A 23862-nucleotide genomic window follows, 5' to 3' on the forward strand; every position below is an offset into this window, starting at 1 on the left:
AACTCTTTCCAGCAGAATAGAAAACTGAGAGATTTAGTAGTGTATCAGGTCATGTGTAATACCTTTTTATTCACTTTTTTATATATCACCTTTCAACCACAAGTATTTTAATTTGTTTCTGTGTGTGCGCACACACGCGTGTGTGCGTGTTGATTTTGGAGGGATGCCCAGAGTTTCCCAGCTCACATTTGAGGACTGTGCTGGTTAGGTGCTATACAAACACAACTGCTGTTCTTGTGAGGTTGCATTAATAGTCTTCCACCTGTAAAGCCAAACTCCTTGTTATGATTTTGGTTATACAAGGCTGAGAGGTGAAGCAAAATATAATTTTAAAACTTCCCTTTAACAGAAATTGGTTTTTTTAAATAATATTATTTGTGTATTTTTTTAGTTTGGGTGTCTTCTGGAAGATGCAGGGGATGAAGAGCAGTTCCTCTTCATAGCAGGGTTGATCAGGATGTGTTTCATTTAGTTGAGGCAGAATGATCAGTCTTTGGGTGAAGTTCAAGAAATGGAGTTGCATTTAGATATAAAAGTGTTTTATCTACAGCATTAGTGTGTAAGGAGGAGGATTTTCATCTGCATATGATCAGGGGATTGAAAGAGTAGTAAGATTACAAATAGTGCAGGGGGAAAAGGCAGGTAGAAGACTTAAAATGTCTTATCTGTAAGGCTGTTGGATTCATTCCACATTTCAGTCTGAGTGTTCTTTTTCCCTAGTTAACTTTTCCCACGTTGCTGCAAGTTGAGTCCGAGTTTTTATTCAGCTTGAAGGGTTATAGATACAATTTTTCCTTCTAGTATTTTTTTAATTCCTGAATTGGAGGAAAGAAGTCGTAAACTTCCTAAACAATTACTAATTTTGATCAGGTGTTTTAGCATTGTGTGTTCAGGGTGCTTCATATTTGTCAAGGGAATTGTTCATTGGTGCTGTGGTGAAGATGGGGTTTGTGAGTAGTTGTTCATGCCCTGGTAATTACTTTTAGATTTAGAAATAATGACATTTTTAAAGACCTGCAAGCATATCAGTCAACGAAAGCAGAAATTCTTCACGATACCGTTGGTGAGTTTTTTCTGCCAAGTGTGAGACACTTAAGTAAAGAAACTTTTCATTCTGCTCTTATTTCAGGTATTTATCTGTCAGACTTGACGTATATTGACTCTGCCTACCCATCCACAGCGAGCATTCTGGAGAGTGAGCAAAGAACAAACTTAATGAACAACATTCTCCGAATTATCTCAGATTTGCAGCAGTCGTGTGAATATGGTAAGCTGTTGTGGAAACACTGCAGTATTAAAGAGAAGAACTTTAAAAGCTTCAATATTTGTTTGCTGTACAGCAACTTACAAGTAAGGCCCAGCTCATCTGAATGCCATGAACACCCTCCCTCATCCTCTCACACCAGAAGTCAGGGTTTATTTTGGTATTGCTGTTTGAGACAGAAGAAAATTGCCCTTTTCTTACATCACACACGTTTTTGCAGGACATATTTCCTGATGATAAACGTGGAGCACATCCTATTTAAAACAGTAGTTTTACTGGTATGTTATAAGCTTGTAGCCGTGTGCTTCATAATTTTATGACCATGAATTTTAAAAATAGGATTGCTTTTGGAGTAGTACTTTTACTGGAGGTAATAAAATACGTTCAGCTTGTCTTTTGGACATTTATAGTTCTGTTCATGGATCAGATCATTTATTTTTTCTTCAAAGGTCTCCCTCACAGTCCCCTTCATATTTTAGCAAAGTCATAAGGCTGTGTTTGCAATGGTGGAATGTGAATTAGCACAGGATTGTGGCTTCCCTGAAAGCTCAATATCAAGAGAATATGGGCTGTGAAGGAGTCCTCAGACAGAGCCCTCCACATTCCAGGTGTGGGCCTTCAGTTTGGCCTGGGAAGTTGTCTTTCTTTTCCCTTACATGTGCTCTGATAAGCAGCTCTGGGGTTTGTGGATGTGGGGAGTGTCAGCTCAGCACATGAGATTTGCTATGAAGTTCTAAAATTTCAGTATCACCAGAGGCTGTAGTTTGTACCTTCATCTCACAGAAAAAGTCAGGAGATCCGAATCTGTTTAGTTTCTGGAAAATTGCTTACCAATGAGTGGTATAGTAATAATAAATGTCATCTGTTCTCCAGATATCCCTATGTTGCCTCACGTCCAAAAATATCTAAACTCAGTGCAGTACATAGAAGAACTACAGAAGTTTGTAGAAGATGACAATTACAAGTAAGTACAAAATGCTACAACTGACTGTAATTCATAACAAAATAACTTCTATAACACAAAGCCTGTCACTTGTAAGATTGCACTTGTATCAGGGGATTGTATTATATTGTATGGGTGTCCCTGCCCATGGCAGGGGTTGGAATGAGATGAGATTTAAGGTCCCTTCCAACCCAAACCGTGCTGTGATTCCATGATTATGCACCTCAGATGAACCAGTTGCAAGTGGTTGAGGTTCCAGAAGGATCCTGTGCTCCAAGACACTTTTCCACATGCTGCATGGCTTATCTCCTTCCTTTTCTATGCCAGAATGTACCAAGCCCTTGTTTTCAGAAGTCTGATAAAGACTTTGTACACCTGGCTCACCTGTAACACTGTGCATCAATAAGATGGATTCCATAATTGGAGATGGGTTACTCTCATTCTTCATCAGAACAAAGCCATCTGGGCACCCAGTCCCATGTGTTCACTGAGGGTGACTTAAGGCTTTCACTTGCATGTATTTCATTTTATATTTTGCTCTTTGATTAGGTTATACAGTGGGAGTACCTTGTAAGCACTTGATTTCTGTCCATCTCTGTCTCTGCCTGTTCCTCCCAGCCTCCCACCTGAGGTTTCTACCTCTCTAATTAAAAGATTACTGCAATAAGTGATTTGGCATCCAGTAAAACTGAGGGAGGGAAATCTGTGGCAAAAGACAGGAACTAGCCCTGAGGAGAGGAAACACCCTAAAGCAACTGTGCTGCCTATGAAGGAGGTTTTTGTTCATTGGCTGATCTGCTGGAGGAGGTTCCCCACCCATTCCCACCCTCTCTGCTTCTTAGTGATGTTGTTTTCCTGCATTCCACGCTCCACCTCCCTCCACCTTCGCTAGGTAGGACTCACTGCCAGTGGGAATTTTATTGCTGAAGGAGCTACAGTCTCTTCATCCTGTACAATCCACGTTTTGGTGGCAGGGCAATGAATGGAGGCAATGGCACGTGAGTCAGGAGCACGGCTTTTCCACCCAGGGGTTTTGTGCATCTCCAGACTGACCGTTTTTTATGGTCAAGGAGTGTATTTTGAAGAACTGTTCTTACTATAAGTGACTGTTTTATTTTTTTTAATCCCCTAAGGTGTCTGTCAGCAAAGAGGCTGAAGTTAGAAACCAACCATTGTGACTCGAATAGGTGGATTTTATTTTAAAAAATTAAAGAATTTTATCTAAAAAAATTAAGTTATAAAATTGTAATTATTCATTACTAAACTGTTGGGAATAGGAGGAAGAGGAGCTGTCAAACTTCAGCTTTTTTCTCCCCACAATGCAGTAGATACTTTTTCAACCTTGCTAATTTCAGAGATTTTTAATTCTGGAAACTGTGTGGACAAGATACTCTTGATCTTCCTGGAGTTCTCTGCCCCTGGAGTCTGCCTCCTTTGTGGGACTCTTGGAAATGGCATTAAACAGTGCCTGTTACAGAAAAAAGCTTGAGTTATGGATGAAATCAAGTTGATAATGTGTTTTCCAAGGCACAAAAGGATCTTGGCTTTTGGACCAGTAAAGACCAAAGGCTTGGCTTGGCACAGTAGACTTTACAGAAAAACTTAAAATACAGAGTGTGCCGGGAATAAATATTTTAGTCAAGGTGGGGGGAGCAACTGTATGTTTTTTTTATTCTTCCCAGGTTTCATGCTGGAGTAGCAGTATCATCACTGAGTTTATGTATCTGCCAGAGGTCCCTGGGCCATGGAGGTCCTGGTGGTGTTGCAAACCTGGCCTGCTCTGTATGAACCAAATAATAAAGTTTGGAAATGGCGTGTGCTAAAGATAACTCTGCACAGTTGATATTAACTTCGTAGTATTTCTTGCAATTATAGAAGCAGACAGCTTTCAACTGTAAATTTAAAAAATACTTCTTCACAAGCTTATGTTTTGATTTCCTGATAAAGTAATTTTTAATGTTTCTTTAATGCAGACTTTCATTAAAGATAGAACCAGGGACCAGCACCCCCCACTCTGCTGCTTCCAGAGAAGATTTAGTAGGTAAATGCTTAACAAATGTGAGAAGACTTGAGGTTGTCCTGTGCATTATTTTTGAGTTGTGAACGTGGAAAATATTTGCCTGAGGCTAATAAAGAAGTGTGAAGTTTAAACACTGTATATTTGTAATAAAAAGTCTAAAGGTGATCTGTAAAGAAGGAATTGAGTCATTTTTTTAGGTTCTTGTATGTATTGTGGCACTAACTTGTTAGTGTCACTTGGGGTGAAGAGCTATTAAATATTCATTCTTTGTTGTGTCTAGACAGAAGGGCCTTCATCTAAACTTTTCATGGTACGATATGCTTCCAAAAGTGGACATTCTTCTTGGTCAATGCCAAAAGTGGTTGAAGGCAGGAGTCTGAAAATGTAGAATCAGTGGGATTTACCAGTGGAGCAAATGCAGCAACGTTTAGGATTAAAAAATATTTGTAACTGGATGGTCTGTTTGAACTGAGGGTGTTTGATTTTAATCCTGTGCAAATGCTCTAAATTGCAGGGGTTTTAATTATCAATATATCAATGAGTTTTATTGCAGGCTATCCCTTATAAATTGTGTTTAGGAAGTTTCGTGCTACTTTTCCCTGATTTTCTGAGAAGCAGCCCTGACAGTAATTCTGAAGTGACTCAGGAGTGATGTCTTTTTCCTTGCCAGGCTCTGAAGTCGGAGCATCTCCACAAAGTGGACGGAAAAATGTTGCAGCTGAAGGAGCTTTGCTGCCCCCAACCCCCCCTTCTCCTCGGAACCTGATACCCCACGGACACAGGAAATGCCACAGTCTGGGATACAAGTCAGCATCTTCTTTAATCTGAAAATCATCTTAAACTTTGTGATTGTGTCATGTTTCCTTACAAAAGCCGTGCTTTTAAAAAGTAGCATGGTTTGTACACAGTACTTCGCTTACAGACCAACTTGTGGCCAGGGAGCAAGCTCAGAACTGTAGTGGTGGTATCCCAATCCAAGAGAATTAGTCAAAATAGAAAGACTGAAGTTATGATGATAAGACTAGTCAATGAGTTAACCAAAATGGCTCTTTCTGAATGACAAAACTATCACTTTTACCAAATCAATGCCAGTGTAATTCTTTCAAATTCAAATTGAAATAACTGCTTTATTGGTATTTTTGTGGAGAGACCTCCTTTGTAGACTTTCATATAACTTTGTGTAGGAATGGCTGCACTAAAGTCTACACCTTTTACCATTCAGGTGTACTTCTAATTAATATCTTGATCATTATGTCATCACTTACCTTGTGATTACCTTTTCAAAATGCCAGATTGTAGCTATCCAGTAATGAATAACTTCTGATATGTAAGCTTACCTTTAATGAGCTAGAATGCAGTCCTACAGTTCAATTATGTGTTATAAGAAGACAAAAATGCCTTAGGATATTGAAAGTAATTGTTAATGTACTCCTGAGTCTCTCTTTGTTGCATGAATATGTTGAACTTTTAAAACCAGCAATTCCTGTAGTTTGTGCACAGTTGCTTGTGACTCGGCCACGATTGAGTTTGGCATGAGGAACACACTGCCTGCAATCCTTCAGGGTGTTAAACAGCTCCTGAAACGTCTCACAGGTAGTGCTGTAACAGTTCTGTCCTTGCTCCTTTCCAGTTTCATACACAAAATGAACACGGCTGAATTTAAAAGTGCAACATTCCCCAACGCAGGACCAAGGCACCTCCTGGATGACAGTGTCATGGAGCCTCATGTCCCATCCCGAGGGCAGGCTGAGAGCTCCACCCTTTCCAGTGGAATTTCAATAGGTAGGAATTGAAAAAAGAGAATTCCCATGCAGTACGTGTTCCCTTAATAAAGATTTCAGCACTATTGGTTGGTGATTGTACCTGCAGCAGAACTGTTCTAAAATACTGATTCTGTTTTAGAACAATTTTGGGAAATGTAGGTGGAGGAGGGTGGCATAATTTATACACCATGAACTGGGAAATTATAAAAAAGCACTTTTTTTTTTCCCCCCTCCCCTTTAATGATACAACATCTGATACTCCTCTTCCTTGATGGGAGGTGGAAGGAAGTGCAGGGCGTGATTTTCTATTCTCTTTTTTTCCCCCTTAAATCAATCTAAGTCTAAAATGACTTTTGATTGTATTTCTGTTGAAAATGCCATATTGACTTGACAGTGAGAACTGTAAATTGCTGACAGTTTTAAGAGCATAATTTCTAAATACTTCTGACTTGGCCAGGTGTAAATAGAAATCTAACCTTCAGATACCTTGAAATGTCAGAATCTACTTAACACTGCTAAGTTGTTTATCTTCATATTTTTAGGGTGGTAATCTTTCTGGGGAACCTCTGCTCTCTGAGTGTCTTCTGTGACAAGAGTTTCTCTTTTTTCTTGTTGTGCACAGAATCCTTAAAGTGAAGAGAGGGCAGGACAAGTGCTTCTCATGTCCACCTCTTTGCAGCCAAGGCTAGGAAATGGAACCTCTATAACAGTCCTTTCTCTCAGATTTGTTAGCTTGATAGAATTTTGTGGTGTTATGCATTTCGTTGGAGAACTTAATTTTAAAACACAGCTTTGCTTTTTAGCCTTCGTGGAGAGACACAAGGTCACAGATTTTCAGGTGATGCTGTTTTCAGGAGCTGTACATCTGTTTTCTTGAGGAGAAGGCCGTATCCTGAGAAAACATTAAATATTTCATGTGGAAAAAATCGAATATCTAGAGGCAATAATTTAAAAAAAAAATTAATAGGTGAATCTGTGGAATTAGACCAAATATGTGTCACCTTTGTTGAGATGTAGCATTGCCCTTTTCTCAGGGCAGTGTTTTACTCATGTTTTCTGTCTAAATATCTAAGAAACTCTCTGCAGTTGATCCTTTTTTCCAGGGTAAATTATTTCTTTACCTCCATTAGAGCCTAGCAGGGAAGGTTTGCCAGAGCTGACAGGCAGTTTTTCATGAGGTACGAGTGAGAACCAGTCACCATCCAGATATTTTAGAGAATATGGGGTTTTCCTACTCCGTCTCATCTCCGAATTTTTCAGTTCTGTTCTCTAGCTCAGCCATGACCTTATTGATTTGATGCAGCAGGGACAAAATTGCCACTTTACAAGACTTGTATAAATCACTTGTAGAACAGCAACCCTTATGCATTTTTTGCCAGATCAGCATTTGTGGTTAAAACTTCCTCTCTCCCATTCTCTTCCACCTCCAGCCTCCCTATACTCGGATATTTCAGTTTTATCCCTCTTTTGACAGTCCAGCAGCATTATAACTTTTGCTGCTCTTGATTGTGAAAATCTCAATGACACAGAAGATTGGTGGAGGTTCTAGAAATACGTTTGGGGGAAGAAAGGAAGTTTTGGAGGTTTGCAGTATCTGTTACTGCAGAATTCTTGGAAGTGTAAGTTGCCTGGCATTCTGTGCTGCTGCCTCAGCAGGATTTAAGGAAGTTGATTGAAGCTGCTGAGTTCCTCCATCATGTTTGAAGTAGTCTGTTTACTCAGGACTTGGAAATAGTACAGTCACTGCAGCAGAGAGGAGGTTTATGGTGTTCTACAGCACAACTTCAAAAGATGGTCAGGAAAATGTCTTCTGAATGTGTGCACTGAAAAGAGTGTTATTCCTCACCTTGCCCGTAAACGTGGATTTAAACCTCTTGCTCTAGAAACAGGACTACCTTTTTTACATATAAGCCTATATAGGACTGAACTTTTTGGATAAATGATCCCTCTTCAAAACGTGGACAGAGTTTCTGCTATGCCAGCACCTTGAATGTGCCTTTAAAGACATCTGTAATACTTCTTTAAATCACTCTTGTGTTTTGAGGGCTCAGAGGTGTTCAGGCGTTTCCAGTCCTTTCATACTGGAGGATCTGATATAATCTGCCTCTGTGTTAACTATCAAAGCAGCAGCAGTGCAACATCAGTGTCTGTAGGAATCCAGCAGTGGGTGTCTCTAAACTAAAAACACGCCTTCAAGGGATAATGGACTTTTTTGGTTGTGTTGTGTTGGGAAGGACTGGCAGTCTGTTCTGGGAATGGTGCAGAGAATACCCAAAATTTTTACATCAATTAATCTTTCAGATATGAAGGATATTTTTCATTGCAGTGAACGATTCTTAAAGCAGCAGCGGTGCAGAAAGTGAGCCAGGCAGGGGATTTGCTGAAAACAGGCCAATCTGTGACATGACAGATGTCAGAGACCTTTATGAGATTCTTTTCTTCATGTCAGGGATTGGAGGCTGATTGTGTGCTTTTAACTCATTCTGTAAATAACCCTGGAACTCAAAAAATATTAAAGATACAGCCCCTTTTATATGAATGTCTTGTGCTTGGGTCAAAACAGCTCTTGTTCCTGAAGCCACGGGACTGTGTTCCACAGCTGAGGATGGTGTACTATGCTGGGGTGAGGGAGATGTACATCTGGACCTGTTGCCATCTTCCTTTAAAGCATAGGTGCTTGTTAGCTGAACAGAAGTGAGAAATCTTTTTCCAGCAGTGCCAGGGCTATCCTAATTAGAAGGAAGAAACACTTGTCCAGTCCTTTATACGGTGTGAGATGGGAAATGTCCTCTTGAGTTCAGGAATGTAGCAAGAGGAAATAGTCTCTTGTAGGTTTTAGATGTTCATAATGTAGACAGTTGCATTTGAGCTGGGGATAATTGGAGCTCTTTATGATCACGGAGAGAATTCTGATCTCTAAGGTTATGATTCATCTCCTTCTTAGGTGGGTGGCTAAAAAGAGGTTATATGACTCGAGTCCTTAAAACCCCACTGTATTTCTGTTGATTGCAAACAGACTTTTGAGGGACAAGGCACGAAAACACAGAATAGTGCTGAATATGTCTGTTTTGTGCAGACAATCCAGAATATCTGCTTTCAGTAAACTGGGACAGGTGCTTTTACTTTGCAGTGAGAGGTTATTGAGAATCCCCACTCCTTGCTATCAGCAGGTCCTAAAGCTACAAGGTGTCTTTGTTCTGCACTGGCTGTGTTTGTTTTGATGAGGTCACTGTGTTTTGGTGAGGTCACTGTGTACACTCTTTCCCTTCCGAGATCTAAGCATTGCTCTTGGCTGGGTCCAAGGAACCACCTGCATCCTCCTAGCACCTGTTCTTCTGCCTGTATTTGCCTGCTGTCACCTCCTCACCCAAAAGTAGGATAAATTAAGAAGCTTTTACTAGATTGTGGTTCCACTCAGAAATAGCATGAATTTCCTTTATTTTGTAGGATATTTTTCTTAAGAATATATGGTTTTCTGTTACTTCCCGATTTTCTTATGCTTTTAAAGTATTTCTGTATTGCTTAAGGGTGCTCTTAAGTATCTTTGCAGCAGTGAGATTGTTTCATTATTCTCAGAAGCTTTGGATTTCCACTGTTTCTTACAGTTCAGCTCTGCTACGTTACTGGATTTTTTTTCTCAAGCTGAGTGTGTTTACAATGGCTAATTGCTCAGATAATTCTGTAACAAAGGGACAGTGTAAAATTGGCCCTTCTTTTCATATATTGCTTCTGTGTGGCTTTTCTCCTCCTACAGCACCAAACCTACAGGATGCAAAGTTATTTTGCTAAGGAGGTTATGTTTTCTAAGAGTGCTGTCTCATGTATACTGCTTAAAAACAGATGTCTCAAGGTGTGAACACAGAAATACTCTGCTGAAACTGAGAATGTAACTTCAGGTGTTTAAAAATTCAGAGGAAGCAGGTATGGATTGTGTTTTTAGCAGTGTTGGAGGCAAATTCTATTCTAACTTTGGAGTGTTTTCTTTCTCAAACTGTTTCTTTTTCCACTTACTTTTCCTAATCTACAGTGATATGGATGAAAGCTCTGGAAAAACTTAAGGCTCTTGAACATTGGCCTTTGTTTGTGTGTTGCAATCACTTGAGAATAACTTTAGCCTTTGTTCTAATGCAATCAGAGGAATTAATGCTGCAGAGTCCAAGGAAGGTGTTTTGAATCAGTGTGAATTAATGTAAGAAAGTGCCTTGTAAAAACAGTACATTTCCAAACCTAAACTGGCATGAAATGCATAAGAGAATATCAGCATTTTAATGAAATCCTCTATTAAGTAACCACCTCTAAGTTACTGAATCCTACAAGGGATTATATTTCTCTTTAAATAAATGAAGTATAGGTGTAGGTATATAGTGTGTGCATTTACCTTGAGGGGTTTTGGCAGCCTATACAGTAGGGAAGACCTGTGCACAGCCAGTGGGTGTGTTTGATTCCTCCCCCTGTAGTTTGCTGTTGAGCTGTTTAGGACTCTGAGTCATCTGATCAAAGTTTGGGTAGGGTTTCAGGAAGAATAAATGTGTTGGGGTTTTTACTATATTTCCTTTAAATGTCCCTGAATGTGGATACCCTGGTTTGCTATTGTGAATTACTTCATTAGTGATAAGGTAAATGAAAAAGCTGTGTAATATTAGAGGTTTAAAAATGCACCTGTAGGTGCCTGGGTTTGAGAGGAGGAGAGGGATATATTCTAGCACCCCAATTCTTCCCCAGTCCTTATTAGTGTTGTTTGGTCCAAGGCTTGTGCTCTGGGTGTGTTGCAGTTAATGCAGTTGTACAGCCCCTGTTTCTGCCCCATCTTTATCCATTTGGTTATTTGCTTTTGTTAGTTTTTCACCATGAAGCTCATTATCAGTGATGGTAGTAAAGGTTTCTCTTGATTCTCTGGCATGATGCTGCTTGAGTCTTCCCACCATCCTCCTTTGGTTTAACTAGAGAGCCAAAGCTGAGCTGTTGAACTTCAGAGTGATTAAATGGTAATGAACTACATATGAGGATTTTCAGTGGGATCATGAACCCAACAAAGCAGAACAGAACTTTTAGGGCATGGAACCCATCTTCATGGTGTTAGCTGGGCTGTGTTGTGCTGCAGCCATTGATGTTCAGGCCTCTTGACCAATTTTTTGTGTTTTCACATTAGAATTTCAAGCTCTATCAGGGCAGTCACCGGCCCTGGAAACACGGTGTAACTGGAGCCAAGAGAGTGTCGATGACAGATTTGGGAAGGGGAAAGAATTTTTAGTCTGAATACTTTTTAAACTCTTTGGGGTTGGTTTGTTTATATTAACACCTGTTTGACTTTGGGGAGTAACTTCTGGATGAAGGAAGCCTGTGTTAAGTGTTCAATACCCCCAGACTTGGGGCAGTGAGTGGATGCCGTGACCGGGGGAGTGGGTGTGGAATAGTTTAGGCACCACATGTGATCCCTATCACACAACTGGGAACCTCAGGCTGTTTGTGTGGCTGGAGCACAGACAGTGCATGTGCACATCTACAGATGTGAACAGAAAATTCACATCTGAACCGAGCTGCTGTGCTGGAGCTCCATAACCAATCCTGAACCTTCTCAGATAATCACCAGCACAGTTAGCAAAAAAAACCATTTTGCCAGTTGTGCTGTTATTCCTAAACTAGGAAAAAGCCTTCATATTAAGGAGTAAAGATAAACACAACCCAGATTTATTTTTTTTTAATCCTGCACAAGAGTTATTTAATTTTATTAGCAATGAAGAAAACCAGGAAGATAGTGGCCTGTGTTAAGTGACTTCTTACATGAAGCCAAAACGTGTTCAGAGCAGTAATAGCAAAGACTTACACTACCTAGGATTTGTTATGAAGTTTAACCTGAAGACTTGCTCGAGGTTGTTGGAAAAACTCAAATATTGAGTACATACTTGAGAAGAATTTAAGAAGGTGATATATTTTTAGAGTACTGAATGAATGAAATATTTCCAGTTGAGGTGACAGTCAAATAGTCCACTTAATGTTTAAACAGAACTTGGCTAGACATCTAACTTTTATTAAGTTAAAAACAGTCCCTTTTACTTCTGTTTTGTTTTGGAAGGAGGGTGTAATGTATATTCTTTTGGTTTTCAGGAAAGGTTTTGTTTTTTTTAGTATCAGAACTTTTGTTGTGCAAAATACCTCATCTAGTTTTTTAGAATCTGGAGATATTTTATATTGATGATAGAGGTATAGTCAAATGCTAAAATTCAGTCTTTTCTAGGTTTTTGTTACAATTTTTGACAACCTGTAAAAAAAAATTTAATCAATAGCTGTGATGTTTGGCCCAAGTTTTTTACAAATTGACATTGCTCTTTAAAGTGTAATAATTGGAAATTTCTGTATAGATTAAACTTTTAAGTGAAACTTTTTGTTTACAAAGCCCCCAAATTCATTCAAGTTTTCTAACTGTACTGATACTGTAGCAAGGATTGTCACTTTCTGACAGATTTTTCAGATTTCAGCTCTTCCTCTAAATTGCTTTGTATTTTTAGAAAGCAGCACTAGCTTTTAAATCTGTCTGTAGTGTACTTAGTACAGCAATTGAATTACAGCTTTATTAGCCAAGCTAATACAGTTGCCATCAAAATGTCATTTCAGGTAGAATTTTAATGTATCAGCCTACTTTAAATATAAAGAATTACTTCATCATACAGTCTTACTACTGGGGCTTAATTGTGTGGATTTCTATCACATGGGCCTCAATTAAGTAGAACTCATATTAAAGTTGCACTTCTTGTTAGTACAAAGCTAAATCTAAGCAGTAATAAGGAAATAAATAAGATTCTAAGTGTCCCTAATAGCTTCAGTGTTGGATGAGTGACTTGACAGGAATTGCTGCACCATTTTGCAGGACAGATTGCTCCAAGTAGCCACAAAGAAAATCTCAATTACGTGCAAGGAAAACTTCTTTCCTACGCGGTTGAAACCTCCCTTCCTAATTGTCATTCCACCTGCTGGAAGGACCTCAGCACTTGAAAATCTTCCTGTAAGAGATTCTACTATGAGACTGTCAGCTGGGAGGTCTAACCCCAAATATCTCCTTCAAGTTGTCTCTGAATTGTTACCTCTCATTCTGTCTCTTCATCCCCAAACCCTGTTACTTATTTATTTGAAGAGGCTTTATGTGTCACCTTACAGAGGAAGGCAGCTGTGGTTTTGGTAGGGTGAAATAAATCACTGAGCTTCTCACTGTGACACGGATGTAGAGTTTGCTGAAAATATTAAATGACAGGTTTTTTTCCTCCCAGGAAATGATGAGCATTGTTCTGGAACTTTGCAAAGACTTTTACTGTAACAGCAGGTTCCACCTGAATTGGTTGGTTACTTGTTGGATATATTACTTCTCTTCTTGCAGCCCTTTATTCCCAGCTTAGGAGTCAGTAGCTCCACTGGAATGTCACTTTTATGTGTCTCAGCCTCTTCCCCTGTACAAATCTGTTTTACTGTAGTGTTGGTGTGAACCAGGTTAGGACTTTGCTTTGAGAAAAATGCAGAATAAGCTGGGACCAAGTTATCTGCTATCCCTTAGAGATGATGTTAATATGAGGATGTTGAGCTAATGTTTGCACAAGAGGCATCTCAGTTGAGCTGGCAGATAAAGGCATGTCTTTTCTCTTGGATTTTGCACAGAGAAAACTTGAGTCCATGCTGAGATTTTCATGGCTCTTGGCTGGAATTATTCCTGCTGTGTGTGACACTTTATTGCCTCCATGTTTACTCTGTGTTTACTCAGTGAATATCCAGACTTACTTTGTACACGTTATTCTTCAGGGCACCACTTTTTCCTGCTGATTTTCTGCGTAAAATTACTGGGGATTTGTTCCCATTTTCAACTGCTGTTTCTCTGGGAGAACTCTTAAGTAAGGTGCATTGATTTAGATTTTTTTTTTATTGTTTTTACTTTCTGGTTTGTTTGAAAATAACTGAGTAAATTCTTCCTTTGAACACTCTGTATAGTACAGTTAGTAATTGAAGCTACTGAGTTCTGTTAACAGTATTTCTATACTGATATATATTTACTGACTTTTAACAACATTACAGATAACACCCACCTTGTATCTGTACTTAAATAGTCATTTTCAGCCTAATGGGATTTACTATAACTGTAAAGTTACTGTGTTATTTGTGGGCATGCCAAGATGAATGCATTAGATATTGGATTTTGTGATTTTTTCCTCTACTGTCAGTGTTGAAAATAAGATACTTGTGGTAACACTGGATTTGTTTACAAAGCACAGAAGGAAGTAATGCTGTTGTGATCTGATAAAGTAAGTGGGAGATAGCTTTAAAAAGTTGTTTAAGGCTTCTCAAATCATGTGTTGGAGACTCAGCAATGAATTTGCACTTCAGTGTTGTGACCATGTATGACTTCATAAGGAATTATTTCAATAAGTGACCTTTTCTTTTTAAATGCTCGTTGTGTTAATCAGACAAATCTTCATTTTTGGCGTTCTTTAAATTTTGTAAACACCTTTCCCACTTATTAGTGCTCCTTTTCTTCAACTTCTTAATGTGCACCTAGACCTTGTCCCTTCAAATCTCTGCCTCAGTTCATGTGAAATTCCTGAAGCAAATTACGAAGTATTTTCCTTGCAGTGTTTTACTGAAGCGTTTTTACACATTTAATCTCAAATATTGTGTTGAGAGACATCGTTGAAATGGATCAGTTGTAGATGCTGAAATAGTGTCATTCATTCTTATCTTTTTCTAGGTAGCAGTGATGGCTCTGAGCTCAGTGAAGAGACTTCCTGGCCAGCATTTGAAAGGTAAGAAAAACCTGTGTTTCTCTGTTCACATTGCTGCCTAAAATCTCTCACTCAGTCCTCAAAATGATTCTTTATTTTAGTGATCTAGAGGTCTTCTGTATGTAAGAACACTGAAAAACTGTAGGAAGGTCACTGGATCTGTTAAGGCAGCAGTGAAGTACCTTTTGCTCACTAATAGTTAACAGGACTTTTGTCTAATTGGGTGTTTACTCATTGCACACATTCTTTAAGTAGCTCAGCCAGAGAACCTTTAGACCCCAAAGCATTTTTATATATGTGGATATTTTGTGCGTGCTGTTCATGTGACCCATCTGGTTTTCATTTTCACTTCCCCTGAGACACTTCACCCGTTTGTGATCCCTTTGCTCTCCTGTCATTGACATTGTCACCTCTTTTGCCTCTGCTTTTCATGTCGTTGTTGCTCCTGTTACACAGGAAAACACAGAAATGCCCCTTGCTGATGTCTGGTTTTGTGCTCCAGAATTAACATGTTCCTCCTTATCCAGCACCTTCAAAGGCCCAGGTGACAGCCCCTTTCCATGTTGTATTTGAGAATGTGGAAAAAGACCAACAGCTGTAGTTTTAATATAGAAAAAGGTGGAATATTCACCTTCCCACAGCTGAGCGAGATGCACAATAAATTGTGTTGTTTGCTTCTATAACGCAATTTCAGGTAACCCATCAGCCTCAGAGCTGCCATGGATGACCTTTCCTACCATGCTTTGACATTTTTAGTAGGAATTTTTGTCAAAGAACTTTATAGTCGGTACCACTGTTACCACAAACCTTATATTCTGCTTGAAATCACTGAAGCAGTTAAAGGTCTGTGCTAATTTTGGGAGAAGCCTTTGAAAGTCTCTCTGTGCCAAAGGTGAACTCTTGGATGTTTCATGCTATAAATATGGATACATACATGAGGAAAGGCTCTTATGAATCCGTCAGGTAATCAGTGGGAATGTTCCATGTGAGCATAGAAAGAAAACGGGGTCAGAAAGGAAATCTCAGACTTGGGGCCTGCATCACAGGGCACGTAAAACATTCAAAAGGTTTCCTTTCTTTTCCTTTCCTGCTGCCTTATGGAATCATTCAAGTAATTTTTCAAAGATAAAAATTATATGGAAAAGCCCTTAGACAAAACGGTGAGCTGAGTGCTTTTAGCATAAGAAACTTAAAAATTTTAGTTAGGTTTAAACTTGTGGTAGCGCTCCTTAGGACTGTCATGGGGGCTCCTGAGTCAAAGCAGAGGGTTTTCATCCCTGTCCTGATGAGAACTGACAGGCCCAGACTCCCCCAGTTAGAAGGTTTACTCCATGTGAAACAGTGAAGTCAGAAGAACCCTCCTCCAAATTCCAGTTGCCTTCCATACTTTCCTCTTTCCTGAGAGAGCTCTTTGAGAACCCTGTTTGAAGCTGCACGTGTTTCAGGGTGAGTTCTCTTGCCTGATTCCAGGGAAAGGGATGGGGTTCCTTACAGGCATTCCAAACACAGTGTGTGAAATTCCTAGAGATCTGCAGCAACCTTGAGTCTGTTCCTTTGTTTTTAAGATGCTGAAGCACATTTTGGAATTTAATACACTGACATGCAAGCGTTAAAATTTAAGATCACTAGAGCGGGTGTCTCTAGTTTTGGTCTGTACAGTGGGTTTCTATTCTTTATAAGAATCTTTAAGTGAGGGAGAGGCATCAGTCTGGAATTAACAGCTCTGGCAAAATTGGGATAAATCCAGTGTTATTAATGACTACTTTCTATGCAGCTTGTGTGTGTGCATACTCATAGAAATTGAAACCATTTTTTCTAGTAACATCTAAAGTCAGATTTAAAGACAAGTTTTATTAGCGTGGTTCCTTTGCATTGATTTAATCTAACAACTAAATGCAGGCTTTGCTCTCAAAATATATTATTCTTCAGTGCCAATAAAACACTTCAGTATTATGAGTTCTGACAAAGAGAACATCTGATGAAATCAAAACCCGTGGTGTCTCTCTGCATGCATTTTTCTGAACAAAATTATCCTCTGTTTCTGATGTGGAAGAAGTGCCTTTGTGATATGCACACAAAAATAGTTCTGTGCTGTTTTAGCAGTCGTGCTGTTTGTGTGGATAAAAGTATATGTAATACATACAATTTATAATGGAATCCAACAGGAACAGGTTGTACCATTCTCTCGGTCCGGGGACAAGAGTGTCACGAAATGGCCATCGAGGCCACATGAAGGCCAGCAGGTACAATCCCACTGCACACAGAGGTGTCCAACCTTCCCTCTGGTGTTGGTGATTTGGTTTGGTTTGGTTTCATAATTAAGTGGGTGTTTTCTGATGTTACCTTTCTAACTTACATGTCAAAATAAAAGGTAGAGACCTTTTTCTTCGGACTTAAAAACTTTTCTATGCCTTTACTCTGTATCACCATAAGGACTTTTGTTCATTCTGGTCTGCAAATCCAAGTTCTGAACCGTGGGATCCTTCTGTCGAGGCTTAAAGATATTTGGCCAGGGTAGCTTTTACACTGCCTGCCACTGTGGAGCAGTGCTGGGAGTTCCCATGGGGACAGTGAAGCTGCTTCTGGTGCTGATGGATGGCATTCCACGTGTTTTCTTTGCTGGCAGTTCTGCATTGAATTTCTTTGCTCCTCTTCACTGAAATCAGAGATGTGCCTAAAAAAAGGAACACATTCAAATTGCCCCCAATTTATTATATATAATATTATTTGCAAGCTGACAGAGTAACATAACTGATTATTCTGACAAATTAAAGTGCAAATCCTGCCTCCAGCTGTGTGTCACTCTAGTTGGGAAAGAGATGGCCATTAACCGTGAAACCTTTGTCACGTTAAGAACCAAGCATTGTCTCACTGAACAAACTCGTGTTTGCATCTGTCAGTGTCCAAAATTGTCTCCATATCATCATCCTCTGTAGGTGCTGCAGTGAAAATGTTTGCCAGATTTCCAGCTTACTTTGAACATTTGTGAACATTAGGATGGATGAAACAGCAAATCCTGACTTACTTGGAAATGATTTTTGGGTGCTGTTCAATCTCTTGGCTTTTCTGGAAAGCTGCTGGGTCCAGCACTTCAGCCACACGCTCTGATTGACATTTGCTGAAATGATTCCTCGTGTAACTTTTCTCTGATCGAGAATGGTTTTTGAGCCAGTCAGCTTTGTGAGTTTAATCAAGCTTAGTTTTGTTTTCACAGTGCTGTACCTGGCATTTGTTTCAGCCCGTTGCTCTCAGATCCTACGTAGGGCAGGCAATTAGAGCACCAGTTACATTAAAACACCCCAAAGCTGTGGTTTGGGTTTCTACTCTTTATTCCTGCTCCTGCCCACTCTTCCTGCTTTCAGATATTTTAAAGACTGTGCATGTTTGAGCTGTGCTTTGGTTTTGACGTGCTAATGATTCCAGTGTTTCTAACCAAAAACTACTCAAGTCTTTCTTGCAAGGGCTGAAGGAGAGGTTTAACACGTACAGCAACTGTACAAATGCACTTCAGATGTTTGCTTTTTAAAGATTAATTGTTCTTGTCTTTCAGTTGTGTTTTGAGATTTAATTTTTTTAATTAAGGATTTAATTACCTGCTTGGCTAATTAATTTTTCCGATCACTTTTGCTTGCGAGTGTCAAATCCACAACAGCAATTCCTTGTAACAGCCAAAGTCTTTTTCCACAATGAAGTCCAATAAATAAGAAGTTGACATTCTTAAATTACAATAAAGGTATTTGCATTAGGTTTTTGGTAATGGTTGGAAAACTACTTTAGGAAAAATATTTTTTCACACAAATCTTCACATGCTCCTTTCAGCTCTCTAGAATCTGAAGATTTGGCTGTTCATTTGTATCCAGGAGCAGTTACTATTCAAGGTGTTCTCAGGAGGAAGACTTTGTTGAAAGAAGGCAAAAAACCTACAGTAAGATACTTTTTTTTAATTAATTTTCTCACCTTCTTCCTTTGCCCAGTTATAAATATAGTAAAATGGTCATTGGGCAACTAATTCAAGTGTCTGAGGTCTCCTCTGCCTTGGTGGTTAAGATTTAGGGTCACTGCTAGAGTTTTCATTCTTCTGTTTGGTACATGTATTCAGTTTATAAGGCTATACCCATAATCTAGGGAGTAGGAGAGAAGGAAACGCTACATAAAATTTTCTGCAATTACTGAGGACTTTAAAGGAGAGGATTGTGTTTTGTCTTCCTTAACAGTAGGTAAATCCTAACCATTAGCATTTGATAATAACCATTAGCATTTGCTCTGCAGATGCTTGATTATGAATTATAAATCAAAGTACATACTCATGAGAATACTTTATGGCAGTACCCAAAATGGAAAAGAAAATGGACTGATTGACTCAATGAAGTGTTCAGTAGGGGTTGCAGGAAGTAGAGAGTGAGATGCAGAACATTTTTCTCAGATTAGTGAGGAAAGGCACACGTTCTTTCTGCTCTCTGGATTTTTCCTGCATTCATAGACCTGCACGAATAACAAACAGCAGCTTTGGAGACGTGGCTGATGGCTTGGCTGGGCAGTCCAGTGCTGTCATGTTCTTGCAGGGTGATGTGATGCCTCCTGTTTTACAGCTCAGTGTTATGAACCGTTTCACTTACCCATTGCACTTGGTTTTTTTTCCTCCTTTCCCCCCAGGTAGCATCTTGGACGAAATACTGGGTAGCACTGTGTGGAACCCAGCTCTTCTACTACGCTGCAAAATCCCTGAAGGCCACAGAGAGAAAACATGTATGTAAACCAGGCCTGTTCCAGTATCATCTGCCAAAATTAAAATGTGATTTCCTGATGTAAACACTGAGAGTAGTTCAGGCCTTGCCTGATTTCTGGTCAGCACCATCCTGTCTCCCAGTCACTCAGTCACCTCATATGGATATACCCGAGGGAAATATCATTTACATTTATGTGCTACACCAAGAACATCTGCTTCGCATCTGCCATGTGTCTCTTGGAGTTGGTTGGTCTGTAAGGAAGGGAACTCTGTCCTTGGGTCTGTCCCTTTTCGAAGGTAGAAATCCTCTTTTGATGATCTGAGTGTTGCAGCAACTTGAAATCCAAACAAGCACCGATGAGGAAAGCCTGGGAAGTCACAGCATACAACATTAAACATGGACTAATTTCATGTGGTAGAACTACACTATTCTCTTTTTCTGTATAATCAGGTATTCCATTAGCACAAAACACTTCATCTGTTCAGCAGAGAGCTGAATGATGCTCCTTTTACTCGCTGCAGCTTTATTTGAAAGAAACTAAAAATATTTTGCTTATGTGGGGAAGGAGTAAGAGGATTTTCTGTACCTGTCCCAGGGATATTATGGTGTGCATGGTTCCTGTTTAATGCTCCTGGTTAATTATAATGATTCTGTTAAGAAGCTGGATAAAATTTGAGTAACTTGAGTCTTTTTCTGAGTTCATTCACTACTCAGAAAATCTTTACTAACAGTTCCCTTGGCCTGTGTTTCAGGTTAATTTATGACAACTGTCACTGAAAAACATTTGCTTTGCATAAAGCTTATGTAATTTTGCAAACTGAGATGTGCTCATGGAATCCTTGTGAAAGGGACTTTATTTCTTTTTGGTACAAAATACTGTTTTCTTATCCCAACATTTTCATATTCAGAGGGTAGAGATTTGAAGCTTAAGATTTCTGCTGAGTAGGCTCCTGGGTGGTTGAAGTTGCTGTGTGGGAAGTTTGTGTGTAATGTTGTCTTAATTTAAAAAAAAAAAAATTAAAAATTATTGTTTTCCACTTTTATTGAAAATTCATTAGGAAACAGTATTCTAATACTCAGAGTAGTTTAGTAATAGCTAATTACTTGTAGAAATATTTGCATGGTTTCTTTGCCATCCACTCCCCACTAGGGAGGTGGTGCTTAGGTGAGGTCAAAACTACTTAATTTGTCTTGCCAGTTAAGACAATACTAGCCCAGGCTAAAGGTCTGTTAGCCAGGCATCCTATCTCCGGGCTCTCCTGGGAGAATTGTTTGGATGTATTTGTCTCTGGTTCCAGTGAAAACTTTATGGAAGGATTCAGTCTCATTAGAAGGAAAGGTAGCTGGAAAGAGCAGACTAGTAAGCTCTTATGAGCAGAAATGCCAAGTATTAAAGAAAAAGTACCAAGAGAGAACTGGTGCTGGCATTGTGTCACTCACAGTTAGTTGCTTGTTTTTTCTGGAAACACTGAGAAATGGAAAAGAAATTTTTGGTAATGTCAGACTTTGTGTTCCTGTTACTGCTGTGATTCCTTCAGGCTCTGTGCCAAAATTGCATTTTGTTTCCTTTTAAGAATAGAATGTGCATTTGTAAGTCTCTCTTATCCACTGTCCACCACAAAATTATGGAGGACTTTACCAGACTTGTATCTATTCATTCAGAAGCTTCTTTTTCACTTCTCTGTATTAACATTTTAAAACAATCTAAATAACATGCAAGTTTGGAGAACGTGGAAAAATTGCATGGTGTGTAGTTATATTGTTTGGAAAGTCAGTATATTGAATTTTTGTTGTGGTCCATTTGCTTACACTTTTCCTTCAGAATCACGTTTTTAATCATTTAAATGGTCCTGCCCTTTCTTTAGACAGAAGTAAATGAAGGAAAAAGGTGCAAAGTCTGGTACCTGATCCTCCCGAGTCTCTGTTACTGCAAAAGCCTTTCCTTTGGCTTGAAATGCTGTCACAGCCATTTAGAGTGCTCTTCGAGAAATTGTTTTCTGAACCTCTAGAATTGACTTTTAATATTCCCCAAGTCACCGATGTGTTGTGATACCCACAGCAACTAAACTGCTGATGAACTGGTTCTTAGGCTGGTGCCTAAGAAGCCAAAATCTGTCTCTCATCCTGATGTTTTCACGTTTCTCTGTCCAGGGATGATCCAGCAGAGCAGTTAAGGGAGTTTGCAGATAGAGGAGAGGAGGCATTTGAGTCCAGGATGCTGGCAGGATTTCCCACCAGGAGCCTGCCAGCCTCGTGGCTTGCAAACACTGAGTGGAGTTTGAGCAAGGCAATTCCCAGGAAAGGGAGGAGCAGGAGTGGTAGTTAAAAGCAATGACTGCTGGAGCAGATTAATTTTTTTTTAATAGTTGGCTCTGTGAGGTTGGATTGAACTATCCAGCACAACCTTGGATTTGGCTGTACACAGCTCATGTCTTGCTTTGAGGTTTTTAGGGCAGTGAACATACCTTGTTCTGTTTTGTGGATGCAAAGCCTGTTGTGAATTCTCAGTCTGTGATCTGGTTTCCCAGGCACAGTCAAGGTGAAAATATTGTAATAACTATTAGCCGTGGTTTGGGTTGTCTTTTATTTACACAAATAGTTCCCAGTGAATGCTCACAGTGAACCAACCTCTGCTTCAGAGGTTATTACAGCACAGAGTACAATCTTTATGCTGAAATTAAGGTGGAAAATAACCTGGTAACTGCTGTAGGAGCCTGAGGTTGAGGGATTAAGGGGAGAGGCTCCAGTTTATTAAGCAGCCTAATAATAAGTGGTCAGTGACTTGTCCAGCTGCTCTGCCTGTGTTGTAGTTCGAGCCTGGCAATCCATGGCATGGATTTCCATCTGTTGCACTGCAGGGTTACTGTGCAAAGCCTCACCTTTTGTTCTGGAGGCTGTGGTTGCAGTTTCAGAAAGAAAGTTAATCAGGAGAGAATGAACTGCAGATGGTCAGTCATCCGTAGATAGTTGGAGCATGAGTATATCCTCCAAATACTATCCAGTGATATTCCTAAGAGGTTTGCTCTGCAAAATACAGAGATTCAAGGTTAGATCTAGATTTGGGTTTTTTTTTTTACTGTCTAATGCTGTCTACTTGGAATCAGGCTTCTTTTTCAAAGACCGACACATTGGAGATTTACCTCAGCAAAATATTCCAATCATCTTCTGGAGCCATTTAAACAACTGTCTTCTCTGCTTCCTTTCTCAAGGCCTCTGTGACATGGAAAGGAACGCTGGCAACAAAAGAGTCAGTCTGCTATATAAAGTTTCCTGGCTGGAGCTCTCATGGTAAACGTGTCTTGATTACAGGCATGCTTTTGACCATTCTGCTGCTGCAATTGCTCCAGGCACTTGGAATGGGCCAACAGCCTCTTCCAGGCTTATAATAGCCAACCTCTTTGGAAAATTACATCACTAAAATCCCCGTGTAATTCAGCAGAAAGGGCAAGAAATCCCCTCCCTTTAGGACACGGGCAAGCCAGCTCTTCTTCTCATGCCTGTGGTCAAAGACCAAGGAGTGCATCCAGCATTGTGTGTGTTCCAGATGTGAATCTGGTTGAGAGGAAGAGATGCTGTAATACCTGCCTGTGACAAACTTTCTTGTGCTGTATCTCCTAAGAAAGGCTGCTACATATAACGAGCCTTGATTTTAAAAAGTGAACAGCTCTCAGTTATTACTGCAGTAATGGAGAATTGTGTATAATGAGCATGTTCATAATGAGCACAGAGATGTGGCACAGCACAGTCTGACAGGAATGTGTGTACAGTGCTTAAGGTTTTATCTCATGTGCTGAAATGGTACCCACAGAAAAGCCTCTGTGGCAGAACTGTAGCACTGATGCACCTTTAGAAAAGGACAGTGTGAGGACAGCCACTTGAACTTAGTCTTAAAATGAGCATTCACCCTGAAACATGTGAATACGCCTGTAAAATAACTGTTTAAAGTGATTAGACTGGAGAATCTTGCCAATTGCTGTGATGACATAGCGTGCATGAGAGATTTTTCCATGTTTGTAGGTACTTGGAAAGGAAACAGAGACTTTTGGAGGCTTCACACACTTGAGCACGAACCCTTGTTTGTTCCAAGCCTTCCATTGCGTGTTATAATCAGAATTAGATCCATTTATTAGCAGTCTAGAAAATGTGGTAGTTGTAGCTCAGGCACTTTCACAGAAATACCCTGAAGAAGAATGCTGTTATTCTAAGAAGGATGTTCAGCCACTGAGAAAATCTGAATGTTAGAAAGCTGTAAAATCTCGACAGGAGATGTGGAGGAGGAGATTTGTAGGTGCTAAAAGGTTGGAATGAAAAGTCTGTTCACAGATGAATTCAGAGGTTTTGATTCAAAGATTTATGTCTAAATGCCTTTGAGCTCAGAACAACAGC

At 39.6% G+C, this 23862-nt stretch overlaps 1 protein-coding gene across 4 annotated transcripts in view; it reads left to right on the forward strand.

Annotated features, from left to right (window-relative positions):
* Window positions 1–23862, forward strand: part of RALGPS2 (Ral GEF with PH domain and SH3 binding motif 2) — a 106095-nt gene that overhangs the window by 70145 nt on the left and 12088 nt on the right. For 2 of the 4 annotated variants that reach the window (XM_027740620.2, XM_027740617.2), the window contains 9 exons: window positions 1130–1267; window positions 2138–2228; window positions 4181–4248; window positions 4898–5033; window positions 5858–6009; window positions 14716–14770; window positions 16915–16992; window positions 18569–18674; window positions 19403–19495. In XM_027740620.2, the coding sequence (XP_027596421.1) occupies window positions 1130–1267; window positions 2138–2228; window positions 4181–4248; window positions 4898–5033; window positions 5858–6009; window positions 14716–14770; window positions 16915–16992; window positions 18569–18674; window positions 19403–19495 (917 nt within the window). The remainder of the gene's footprint in view (window positions 1–1129; window positions 1268–2137; window positions 2229–4180; window positions 4249–4897; window positions 5034–5857; window positions 6010–14715; window positions 14771–16914; window positions 16993–18568; window positions 18675–19402; window positions 19496–23862) is intronic. The other 2 variants (XM_027740618.2, XM_027740619.2) reach the window with 1 other exon arrangement.

The sequence above is a fragment of the Pipra filicauda genome, unplaced genomic scaffold (genome assembly GCF_003945595.2).
Source record: "Pipra filicauda isolate LSUMZ 115617 unplaced genomic scaffold, ASM394559v2 scaffold114_size2234877_pilon, whole genome shotgun sequence".
Lineage (NCBI taxonomy): Eukaryota > Metazoa > Chordata > Aves > Passeriformes > Pipridae > Pipra > Pipra filicauda.